General features: G+C 43.9%; 2 protein-coding genes across 2 annotated transcripts in view; one reads left to right on the top strand and one right to left on the bottom strand.

The window, feature by feature from the left end:
• The window catches only part of LOC108272507 (GTPase IMAP family member 7), a gene marked incomplete at its 5' end in the record, with an annotated part of 1,630 nt that extends 749 nt beyond the window's left edge, over positions 1 to 881 (bottom strand). Inside the window, one exon of the mRNA XM_017480952.3 lies at positions 1 to 881. This exon is cut by the window's left edge and continues 749 nt beyond it. Within this exon, the coding sequence (XP_017336441.2) occupies positions 1 to 881 (881 nt within the window).
• Positions 882 to 3,117: 2,236 nt separating this feature from the next.
• Positions 3,118 to 12,500, top strand: part of LOC108272482 (meiosis inhibitor protein 1) — an 18,374-nt gene continuing 8,991 nt past the window's right edge. The window contains exons 1-12 of the mRNA XM_053684013.1: positions 3,118 to 3,284; positions 5,161 to 5,319; positions 5,607 to 5,727; positions 6,556 to 6,606; positions 6,819 to 6,892; positions 7,093 to 7,189; positions 8,062 to 8,265; positions 8,374 to 8,489; positions 9,201 to 9,312; positions 9,431 to 9,547; positions 10,671 to 10,770; positions 10,947 to 11,081. Of these exons, the coding sequence (XP_053539988.1) occupies positions 3,276 to 3,284; positions 5,161 to 5,319; positions 5,607 to 5,727; positions 6,556 to 6,606; positions 6,819 to 6,892; positions 7,093 to 7,189; positions 8,062 to 8,265; positions 8,374 to 8,489; positions 9,201 to 9,312; positions 9,431 to 9,547; positions 10,671 to 10,770; positions 10,947 to 11,081 (1,295 nt within the window). The 5' untranslated portion in view covers positions 3,118 to 3,275. The remainder of the gene's footprint in view (positions 3,285 to 5,160; positions 5,320 to 5,606; positions 5,728 to 6,555; positions 6,607 to 6,818; positions 6,893 to 7,092; positions 7,190 to 8,061; positions 8,266 to 8,373; positions 8,490 to 9,200; positions 9,313 to 9,430; positions 9,548 to 10,670; positions 10,771 to 10,946; positions 11,082 to 12,500) is intronic.

The following is a 12,500-nucleotide window of genomic DNA, read 5'->3' as shown; positions in this document are numbered from 1 at the left end:
TGCACCACTTTACCTTTTTTCCCTTTCCCCTTCCCTTTGTCCAGAACGCCGGAGCTCTCCAGCGCCCCCTTCCCCATGGCAGTCACTAACTCACACCAGAACTCATGCTCGGCTTTCTTCCTCCTCTCTTTCTCATCCTCTCCTTTCTCTCTCCTCTGCCCCTGCTCCTTTTCTCCCAGAATCCTTCTCTCACAGATATACCACTTCCCCTCATTCCTCTCCACCATGGCCTCGATTTTCTTCACCAGCTCGCTTGCTTGTGCTCGATCTTCAGGTTTTGTGTTATCGAGCATGTGAATCCTGTCCTCACACAACCGCATGAATTCCCAGAGTTCCTTGCTCTCCTGTAGAAAGCTCTCTGCAGGTTTGTCGTGCAGTTGGTCAGCGTGCGTGAGGACGAGCACAGTGTGTTTGAGGGCCGCTGAACCCAAAACGGTTCCGATCCACTCCAGAGTCATGCGCTCCTCTGAAGTTAATTTTCCCGGTTTCAGGACTAACAGAAGTGCGTGAGGTCCAGGAGCGGAGAGATCCACCATGCCCCGTGCCACCTCAGCACACACCTCCTCTGATGACATACAAGTGTGGAAAAAACCTGGAGTGTCAATCACCTGCAGGCTCCGCCCCTCCACCTCACCACAGGCTTGTACACACTGCTGAGTGATGGACAGCGGGGAGATGTCTCTCTGAAACACGGACTTTCCCAGAATGGTGTTTCCTGTGGAGCTTTTACCAGAACCGGTCCGGCCCAACAGGACAATCCGCAGATCCGCAACACACACACTGTCTGAGGAGAAGAATTCACACACACACACACACACACACACACACACACACACAGCATGAGGAGTATGATGCTGCACACCTAATATTAGCTTAGCATAGTATATTTAAGGTTGTTTTATACAGTGGTAATGTCTCAGAAATGCAGTTTATATCATTAAATGCCCTGACTGTGCCGGTCGACACAACTCAACACAACTCTCTGGGTCAACACAGCTTAAGCTAAAGTTCATTTTAATCAGCCAGTCGAAAACTCACTTGTATGACATCATTTCTGCAGTCTACTGGTTCTGAATCACACTATTAAAGGTGTAGTAATATTAGTTAAGATAGTCAGCATTGAGCTAACATTAACTTAGCTACGGTTACCTCTACTGCAGTAGCTAAAACTACCTACAGTATGTCCAGGAGTTCTGTCTGGGGCGGAGCTAATCTGTATGTCATAATAAAGACACTATAGATGTATAGATCCACTGCGTATAGAAACACTTTTAAACATTACACAGCTAGCCAAATGCACTAGCTATCACTGGCTAATCTGTTGTGATGATGTCACAATACATATCAGGTGTGCAATTGTAAGATCACCCCACCCTTTCTTAATAATAATAATAATAATAATAATAATAATAATAATAATAACAACAACCTTGCTGAAAAAAACACAACAGAAACCATCAGAGAAATTATAACGGTTTCCACTACAAATACCATTACAAACCATCAGCTAACCATTAAAACCATTACCATTATAGGTCCTTAATGGTATCCAATAGACATAACATGCCACCATAGAAGGCACCAAATTACCATTAGAGACCCACAGGGACCATTACAGTTTCCATTAAAACTATTACAATTCCCATTATAACCATTAACACCATTACAAATTCTCGGAGGGTTTCTATTGATGTTTTTTTTTTTCTTCTGCAAGAATAATAGGCTAATTTATGTGTTTTTGTTCATGCTAACCCTTAAAAGCAGCTATAGACCGAAGATGCAGGTGGGATATCAGATTAGCACGCGCGTTATTTGGGGGTTATTTACTATTCTGTTTCAGCTATTTATTTAATAAAACCCGCCTCTATCTCTACACAGAATACAGGTTTTCAGATGTACAGCTCAGGGTGAACATGAAGTGCAGGTCGCATTGCGCGCGCAGGTGTTTGAGCTCGTGCATGTGCGCGTGCCCGTGTGGGTTGCATGCAGGTATTTCACATCTGATTATTGACATGTATTTCTTTTTCTCGCATTAGACCTCGCGTGCGCTGAAATATGATGCAGCATGCTCCTCCTCTGAGGGACTCGCGCGCTGTGTTAGAATATAATATAATATAATAGAATAAACCCTGCAGGATAAAGAGAGCCTGTCTCACTCTCTTTCTTCCTGTCTCACTGTCTCACTCACCTCCGGACGCCTCGGTACATTGCGATGCTGCCATGATGTCATTCACTCGCGCGCGCACCAAGCACCGGTGCACTGTCGGGTGAGCTCGCGCATCCGCTGAAAGGTCTGGCCCCGTGACGTCATCGTCGCCCGGACTAAAAGCGACCAATAGTGTTCATAAGCATAGCCTACTAATTACAGTATGAGTGCGCGTATATAACTGTGGGGAAGATTTACAATATATTATAATGTTATATATACAAAATATAATATATAAGTATAATATTACAGTGATACTATTACATTGTAACATCACCAGTATTAATACGGTCAATACAAATGAGAAATAAAGTGTAATATGTGTTTGTATTAATGTAAAAATGATATAGAATAATATCAGTGCTTAAAAGACAACAAAAGAATATGATATTATATATTATTTGAAAACGAAATAAAATGTATATTAATGTTAAAATGAAAGCTGAAGTGAAATACTCTGATATTAAATACTAATGTTAAATACTGTAAGTGTGATGTTATGAAAACGTTATAAATAATGAGTATTCATTCTATTACAAATTTCATGTTAATAGACAAAAATGAGAATTTTGGATCAAAGCCATGTAAAAACGTAAATATTGTGACCTGTGACCAGTGGAGGTTACATAATCATGTTTGTAATTTATCATAATCACATTTAGAAATGTGTCATTTATATAATATATATATATATATATATATATATATGTGTGTGTGTGTGTGTGTGTGTGTGTGTTTACAGTACGTGTGTAGTTTATATTTTTCATACAGAGGTTGCAGGAGAATTTATTCATTAAAATAAGGATTTATATGGAGCAATGGAGAACATTGCACTTCCGGGTTCTGTGATTGCGTCATCATGTGTATGGGGCGGGGCGGGGCGGGGCGGGCTAGGGGTGGAGTCAGATCGGCACTCTCACCATCCCGGAGACCCGAGACCGGTGCTTCTGTGACACGAACTGAAAAGTTATTTAAACTTGTATTTAATGTGATTACAGATCTTGTATTTTAAACTGTTTAGTACTTGAAACCATATGCAATAGGTTATTGTATTTCTAGCCGCTATTTAATGTGTGAGGTGAGAGTCTTTATCCTTTATCTAGCAGTGTGAGGTGAGAGTCTTTATCCTTTATCTAGCTGTGTGAGGTGAGAGTCTTTATCCTTTATCTAGCTGTGTGAGGTGAGAGTCTTTATCCTTTATCTAGCTGTGTGAGGTGAGAGTCTTTATCCGTTAGCTAGCTGTGTGAGGTGAGAGTCTTTATCCTTTATCTAGCTGTGTGAGGTGAGAGTCTTTATCCTTTATCTAGCAGTGTGAGCTGAGAGTCATTAGCCGTTAGCTAGCAGTGTGAGGTGAGAGTCTTTATCCTTTATCTAGCTGTGTGAGGTGAGAGTCTTTATCCTTTATCTAGCTGTGTGAGGTAAGAGTCTTTATCCTTTATCTAGCTGTGTGAGGTGAGAGTCTTTATCCTTTATCTAGCTGTGTGAGGTGAGAGTCTTTATCCTTTATCTAGCTGTGTGAGGTGAGAGTCATTAGCCGTTAGCTAGCAGTGTGAGGTGAGAGTCTTTATCCGTTATCCTTTATCTAGCTGTGTGAGGTGAGAGTCATTAGCCGTTAGCTAGCAGTGTGAGGTGAGAGTCTTTATCCGTTAGCCGTTAGCTAGCTGTGTGAGGTGAGAGTCTTTTTCCGTTATCCTTTATCTAGCTGTGTGAGGTGAGAGTCATTAGCCGTTAGCTAGCAGTGTGAGGTGAGAGTCTTTATCCGTTAGCCATTAGCTAGCTGTGTGAGGTGAGAGTCTTTATCCTTTATCTAGCTGTGTGAGGTGAGAGTCTTTATCCGTTATCCTTTATCTAGCAGTGTGAGGTAAGAGTCATTAGCCGTTAGCTAGCTGTGTGAGGTGAGAGTCATTAGCCGTCAGCTAGCTGTGTGAGGTGAGAGTCGTTAGCCGTTAGCTAGCTGTGTGAGGTGAGAGTCGTTAGCCGTTAGCAAGCTGTGTGAGGTGAGAGTCGTTAGCCGTTAGCTAGCTGTGTGAGGTGAGAGTCTTAGCCGTTAGCAAGCTGTGTGAGGTGAGAGTCGTTAGCCGTTAGCTAGCTGTGTGAGGTGAGAGTCTTAGCCGTTAGCAAGCTGTGTGAGGTGAGAGTCATTAGCCGTTAGCTAGCTGTGTGAGGTGAGAGTCGTTAGCCGTTAGCTAGCTGTGTGAGGTGAGAGTCGTTAGCCATTAGCTAGCTGTGTGAGGTGAGAGTCGTTAGCCGTTAGCTAGCTGTGTGAGGTGAGAGTCTTTAGCCGTTAGCTAGCTGTGTGAGGTGAGAGTCGTTAGCCGTTAGCTAGCTGTGTGAGGTGAGAGTCGTTAGCCGTTAGCTAGCTGTGTGAGGTGAGAGGCGTTAGCCGTTAGCTAGCTGTGTGAGGTGAGAGTCGTTAGCCGTTAGCTAGCTGTGTGAGGTGAGAGCCGTTAGCCGTTAGCTAGCTGTGTGAGGTGAGTCGTTAGCCGTTAGCTAGCTGTGTGAGGTGAGAGTCGTTAGCCGTTAGCTAGCTGTGTGAGGTGAGAGTCGTTAGCCGTTAGCTAGCTGTGTGAGGTGAGAGCCGTTAGCCGTTAGCTAGCTGTGTGAGGTGAGAGCCGTTAGCCGTTAGCTAGCTGTGTGAGGTGAGAGTCTTTAGCCGTTAGCTAGCTGTGTGAGGTGAGAGTCTTTAGCCGTTAGCTAGCTGTGTGAGGTGAGTCTTTAGCCGATATCTAGCAGTGTGAGGTGAGAGTCGTTAGCCGTTAGCTAGCTGTGTGAGGTGAGTCTTTAGCCGTTAGCTAGCTGTGTGAAGTGAGAGCCGTTAGCCGTTAGCTAGCTGTGTGAGGTGAGAGAAAATTGGACTGTTTTTGATCATTTTAGCTATTAAGTGAAATCTGAGGTAAATATTAAGGCCAGTATAACCTTCATCCGGGTTATAGTGTTTGTTTATTTATTAACAGGAAGGTAAAATGGCGACTGTAGACGTGGTGTATGAGAAGATTCACCACAGACACGATCCGCGGTGGTGCGCGGGAACAGGACATGATGTCGGAGCGGGCGCGAGCCTCAGGGTGTGTGTCGCGTGCGTCATCGAGCTGATGGACAGCCAGGACGTGTCGGTAATTATCCTCTATTTCACTCATTTTATTAATTCATTATTACTGTTGGAATGTAGATGTATTTAAACTGTTAATTATATTATATAGATTTAAATATTTAATTTAATCCTGAGTAATAATAATATAACAATATATTATGAAATATCCATCTCTAATTATATCACCTTTTTATATCAGGTGTCCTCAAACACACCTGATCTGACTCCTCAAGAAACTTACAGGTGTGACCTGTGGAACTGAGGTGTGTGTGTGTGTGTGTGTGTGTGTGTGTGTGTGTGTGTGTGTAGGTCGTGCGTAAGTCAGTGGCTCTGACTGGTGTAGGAGAGATGCTGAAGACTGAAGGAGTGATGAGGGAAATCCTGCAGCAGGATGACCGAGTGTGTGTGCATTTCACCTCCTCATTACTCAGTAAGAAACACTTACACACACACACACATCTGACCCTCATTAATGTGTTTACATCCACCTACTTAAACGTGGATAAAGAGAAGAGTATTTATGAGCGGCCTTGTCCTAAACCACACAATATTATTACGGTCCCTCCATCGGCCACGTCCTAAACCACAATATTATTACGGTCCCTCCATGGGTCACGTCCTGAACCACACAATATTATTTCGGCCCCTCCATGGCTGCGTCCTGAACCACACAATATTATTACGGCCCCTCTATCGGCCGTGTCCTAAACCACAATATTATTACGGTCCCTCCATGGGTCACGTCCTGAACCACACAATATTATTATGGTCCCTCCATGGGCCGCGTCCTAAACCACACAATAATATTACGGTCCCTCTATCGGCTGCATCCTAGACCACAATATTATTACGGTCCCTCTATCGGCCGTGTCCTAAACCACAATATTATTACGGTCCCTCCATGGGTCACATCCTGAACCACACAATATTATTACGGCCCCTCCATGGGCCGCGTCCTAAACCACACAATATTATTACGGTCCCTCCATAGGTCACGTCCTAAACCACATGCTACCACATTAAGTGTGTGGGAATAGTTTAATACTGTAATCCATACTATTTGCAGTACTACAGTATATGGTGTGTGTGTGTGTGTGTGTGTGAGATGATGCAGGTGTTGTATGTTTATGATGCAGCTACAGCCAGTAAATGTGTGGTTGTCATGGTAACTAGTAATACCCAGAGCTCAATAGTACACATGACATGCTGTGTGTGTGTGTGTGTGTGTGTGTGTGTGTGTGTGTGTGTGTGTGTGTAGAGCTGCTGCAGTGTGTGGAAGATCCCTCTGTTCTGGATAAAGTCATGCAGGGTGAGAGGAGAAATAGCGTAGGTCTGAAACTACACCATGTTCATGATGCAGTGCAGTGTGTGTGTGTTTGTGTGTGTGTGTGTGTGTGTGTGAGAGTGTGTGATGTGGACACATCTGGAAGCACACAGTATATATTTGTACATGTTGACATAGACTCTATACTGCCACTGTCACATCTGTGTCTGTGTAAATTAGGTGTGTGTGTGTTTCAGTGCTGGTTCAGCTGCTGTTGGATCTGAAGACAGAGCAGTTAGTGCAACATGTGATGGATCAGCTCCAAACACAGGTGATTTACACACACACACACACACACACACACACATAAACACACACATACATAAACAGACACACACACTCAAACACACACACACATAAACATACACACACATAAATACACACATACACACATAAACACACACACTTAAACACCCACACACACACCCATTATATGACTGTTATTAAATGAATACTCTCTCTCTCCCCCAGCTGTGTGAGGTGAAGTGGTTCCTGGTGTGTGTAACGTTTCTGGGTAAATTGCTGGATGCTTTTCCTGCAGTAGCCCACATGCTGTCCACCTCACACTGTGAGAACACATACACACACACACTCTACACACTCTCTCCATGTGTGTTAGTGTAGTGTGAATGTGTATGTTATTGTAGATGTGATTTTTGATTGTATATTGTGATTATTTAACTGATGTGTATGTATTGATCTACACATGTTTAAATGATACGTGTAAATACTTTCATACATTTACTGTCTGTGTTACTGTGTGTGTGTGTGTGCAGTGTGTGTAAGCCCTCTCTGTGTGTGTGTGTTGCAGTGTGTGTATTGGAGAGTGTGTGTAAACCCTCTCTCTCTCTGCAGTGTGTGTGTTGGAGAGTGTGTGTGTAACCCTCTGTGTGTGTGCAGTGTGTGTGTTGGAGAGTGTGTGTGTAACCCTCTGTGTGTGTGCAGTGTGTGTTTTGGAGAGTGTGTGTGTAACCCTCTGTGTGTGTGCAGTGTGTGTATTGGAGCGTGTGTGTGTGTGTGTGTAAAACCTCTCTCTCTGCAATGTGTGTTTTGAAGAGTGTGTGTGTGTGCAAACCCTCTCTCTCTCTCTGCAGTGTGTGTGTTGGAGAGTGTGTGTGTGTAAACCCTCTCTCTCTCTGCAGTGTGTGTGTTGGAGAGTATGTGTGTTGGAGAGTGTGTGTGTGTAAACCCTCTCTCTGCAGTGTGTGTGTTGGAGAGTGTGTGTGTTGGAGAGTGTGTGTGTGTAAACCCTCTCTCTCTCTGCAGTGTGTGTGTTGGAGAGTGTGTGTGTTGGAGAGTGTGTGTGTGTGTAAACCCTCTCTCTCTCTGCAGTGTGTGTGTTGGAGAGTGTGTGTGTGTAAACCCTCTCTCTGCAGTGTGTGTGTTGGAGAGTGTGTGTGTTGGAGAGTGTGTGTGTGTAAACCCTCTCTCTCTCTGCAGTGTGTGTGTTGGAGAGTATGTGTGTGTGGATGGTGAGTGCAGATGAGGAGCTGAAGGCGGAGGTGTGTTACGTGTTCCGTGGTGTGTGGGAGTCGGAGGCGGCGCTTCGTTCTCTCCCGCATGCACTCAGGGAAAGAGTGTGTGTGTTACTGCTACACACACTCACAGACGCCTGCTCACACCAACTCATCATCAACTGCCTCGGTGTGTGTGTGGGGTTTATATTAGATAAACACACTGACACTCCAGTTGTGTTTATTCTGTGGGTTTAAATAAAGAGGTGTGTGTGTGTGTGTGTGTGTGTGTCTTTAGGGCTGCTGTTACTGATGCTGCGCTCAGGAGAGACGGTGTGTTTTCTGATGAATCGGGGAGAAGAGACACAGCATCCAGAGCTCCAGCACTGTTCACTACCTCTCATATTAAAGAGGGTACACAATCTCACACACTCACACACACTCACACACACACACACACACACACACACACACACACACACACTCAGATACACACACACACAGCAGAGCTCCAGCACTGTTCACTACCTCTCATATTAAAGAGGGTACACAATCTCACACACTCTCACACACTCACACACACTCACACACACACACACACACACACACACACACTCAGATACACACACACACAGCAGAGCTCCAGCACTGTTCACTACCTCTCATATTAAAGAGGGTACACAATCTCACACACTCTCACATACTCACACACACTCACACACACACACACACACACACACACACACTCAGATACACACACACACACACACACACACTCAGATACACACACACACACACAGCAGAGCTCCAGCACTGTTCACTACCTCTCATATTAAAGAGGGTACACAATCTCACACACTCTCACACACTCACACACACACAAACACACACTCAGATACACACACACACACACACACACAGCATCCAGAGCTCCAGCACTGTTCACTACCTCTTATATTAAAGAGGTTCACACACTCAGATACACACACACTCAGATACACACACACTCAGATACACACACACTCACACACAGTTTAAAGCGTGACTTTTTACATTAGTGTGAAATGTTGCTTTGTATTGATGATAACACTTCCGATGCTGATGTGTGTGTGTGTGTGTGTGCAGTTGTTGTTGAGTAGTGATGAGTCTGTGCAGGTGTGCAGTGTGCAGTGTGTGTGTGCTGTACTGAATCACTCCACTCAGTACTGCACCTCCTTCATACACAACGACATACCAGGTACCACACACACACACTCCACCAATCACAGCCGCCCATACTGAATCAAAACCTGGACGATGACTCTGTGTGTGTGTGTGTGTGTGTGTGTGTGTGTGTGTGTGTGTGTGTGTGTCAGAGTTCCTGTTTGAGCGTTTGAGCTGCAGTAATGACGTGCTCCTGTGGTGTGTGTACAGCTGTGTGTTGCTGCTGTGTGAAGACCCGGTGTTTTTCTCTCAGTGCCACTCTGTGTACGGTGAGTGTCCTGGTCCGTTCAGATTTGATCAGGTGTCCAATCAGAACACACCTGACTACAAACACACCTGACTACAAACACACCTGACTACAAACACACCTGACTACCAACACACCTGACTACCAACACACCTGACTACCAACACACCTGACTACCAACACACCTGACTACAAACACACCAAACACACCTGACTACAAACACACCAAACACACCTGACTACAAACACACCTGACTACAAACACACCTGACTACAAACACACCTGACTACCAACTACCAACACACCTGACTACAAACACACCTGACTACCAACACACCTGACTACAAACACACCTGACTACAAACACACCTGACTACAAACACACCTGACTACAAACACACCTGACTACCAACACACCTGACTACCAACTACCAACACACCTGACTACCAACACACCTGACTACCAACACACCTGACTACCAACACACCTGACTACCAACACACCTGACTACCAACACACCTGACTACCAACACACCTGACTACCAACTACCAACACACCTGACTACAAACACACCTGACTACAAACACACCTGACTACCAACTACCAACACACCTGACTACAAACACACCTGACTACCAACACACCTGACTACCAACACACCTGACTACAAACACACCTGACTACAAACACACCTGACCACCAACACACCTGACTACCAAGTACCAACACACCTGACTACAAACACACCTGACTACAAACACACCTGACTACCAACTACCAACACACCTGACTACCAACACACCTGACTACCAACACACCTGACTACCAACACACCTGACTACAAACACACCTGACTACAAACACACCTGACTACCAAGTACCAACACACCTGACTACAAACACACCTGACTACAAACACACCTGACTACCAACTACCAACACACCTGACTACAAACACACCTGACTACCAACACACCTGACTACCAACACACCTGACTACCAACACACCTGACTACATCTACAGACAGTCATGCTCATGCTAATGTAAGATAAGCTCGGTTAAAACTGTTGTAATGCAATAAGCTGGAACTAACACATAATAAAATAATAGTAATCACTGTGTGTGTGTGTGTGTGTGTTAGGTGTTGAGTCAGTGGTGCGCAGTTTGAAGGCGTCACTGAAGATGTCTAACTTTGAAGTACCGAAACGAGGACTACAGCTGCTTACAGCTGTACTGGAGAAGTAACGCGCACACACACACACACACACACACACACACGAGTGCTTACAAAATACTGTCATACACACTCACCACATGTTCCTGAGTAATATGTGATGTGCTTTGTATCTTACATGTCTCTCTGTGCGTGTGTGTGTGTGTGTGTGTGTGTGTGTGTGGGCGCGCACGCGCGCGTTAGGCAGCCGGCAGGTGTGCGTCTGTTCCCGATTGGTCCAGCGTTTGTGGGTGTGGCTGAAGTGGTGATAGGGGGTGTGGCTTCCCCCTGTCTCAGAGTAGCAACCCAGGCAGCACGAGCAGCTTCTGCACTGATGAAGTACACACACACACACACACACTTACACACACAAACACTTACTTAAGGGGAAAAAATCCAGTTCAAGTCACGAGCACCGTTATGTAATCCTTGTGTGTCCTGATGGACATTTTTATCTTTTTCATTTTGTTTGTTTAAATCATTTTGTGTTGATGTAAACAGAATAAATTTAGCGGAAGGTGTGTGTTTTTATTGGGATTTTAATATTTCACCCTCATTTGCTTTCATAAATCTATTTTAAACTAAGTGCACAACATAGTTACACTCAGGACCTTAAGGACAAAACTGTCCCCAGTGAAACCCGTTCAAACTGCCATATTTAAGTGATTAAACGTGGTGTTTAAGTGTAAAATCATGCGTTCTGTGTTAACAGGCTTTTATTTTGTTGACAAGGTTTCAAAACATTGAGTTTTTAAAAACATTTCTGAAATGTGTAAAATATTTTCTCAGGTTTATCCTCTGGAGGAAATCCACGCTTTTCCTTTTTTCTGATTCTGCGGTATTATAGAACGCTGCAGGCCAACTGAATAAATGATGCAGACAAAACCGTGTGTGTGTGTGTGGATATCAGAGTTGTGGTTTGTATGTGTGTATTGAAAATGTTACTACAGTATATGGTGTGTGTGTATTGATAATTTTATGTGTGTGAACAGTTTGAAAGAAAGAAATTATATTGTACTGGAAATCACGGATCCCTCCCCATGTGTACGAGTAAAAGTCATTTTTAATTTCAATGGGTCATTAATTTAAAAGCTTCATTCTACCCTCCTGTTTATCACTGATCATAACTCAGAGGGTTCTCTCTGCCTCACTCTGGGTCAGAAGCTGAGCTGGCTGCTCTCTGCCTCCCTCTAGTGATAGATATAGGAATATATAACGAATCTATTACTGTATACTCCTTATAGGAATAGAAATAAACAAGCCATGCCTGTTTTTAGTCTGATTTTGCAGCAGGTTTCTAACCATCCCAACCATATATAACTGTATGTGGTGTGTGTTCTCACTGTCTAGGCATTAATGTTCCTTCTTAATGCATTTATCAACAGCCACAAGGTCAGTTATATTGCACGTTTAGCCGAAGGCTGTTTTCTCTGTTGTATAATGAAATATATAGACAGGATGGACGAATGTAGCCGAGTGTACATAAGTCACTGATGATATTGCGATGTAAGTGTATAACTAGCGCATGCTAGTCTACTGTTTGCTAATCAGCTATTTATTTAATGAGGGTAATCATACAGATGTTGCAGGTAAATCACAAATAGTTTTACAGTGCTTGTTTAATAGTTTTATTTTCAGTTTGTCTTTAGCAGAAAAACATCTCTCATGTTGATTAGTGAGTCTGTACTGTAACAGATTATAGACTATAAACAGTTTAGAATATGAACCTGCAAGTATGAATGCATAGTTGTAGCACAT

Source organism: Ictalurus punctatus, chromosome 12 (genome assembly GCF_001660625.3).
Source record: "Ictalurus punctatus breed USDA103 chromosome 12, Coco_2.0, whole genome shotgun sequence".
Classification (NCBI taxonomy): Eukaryota; Metazoa; Chordata; class Actinopteri; order Siluriformes; family Ictaluridae; genus Ictalurus; species Ictalurus punctatus.
This window is presented reverse-complemented; position numbering and strand designations above follow the sequence as displayed.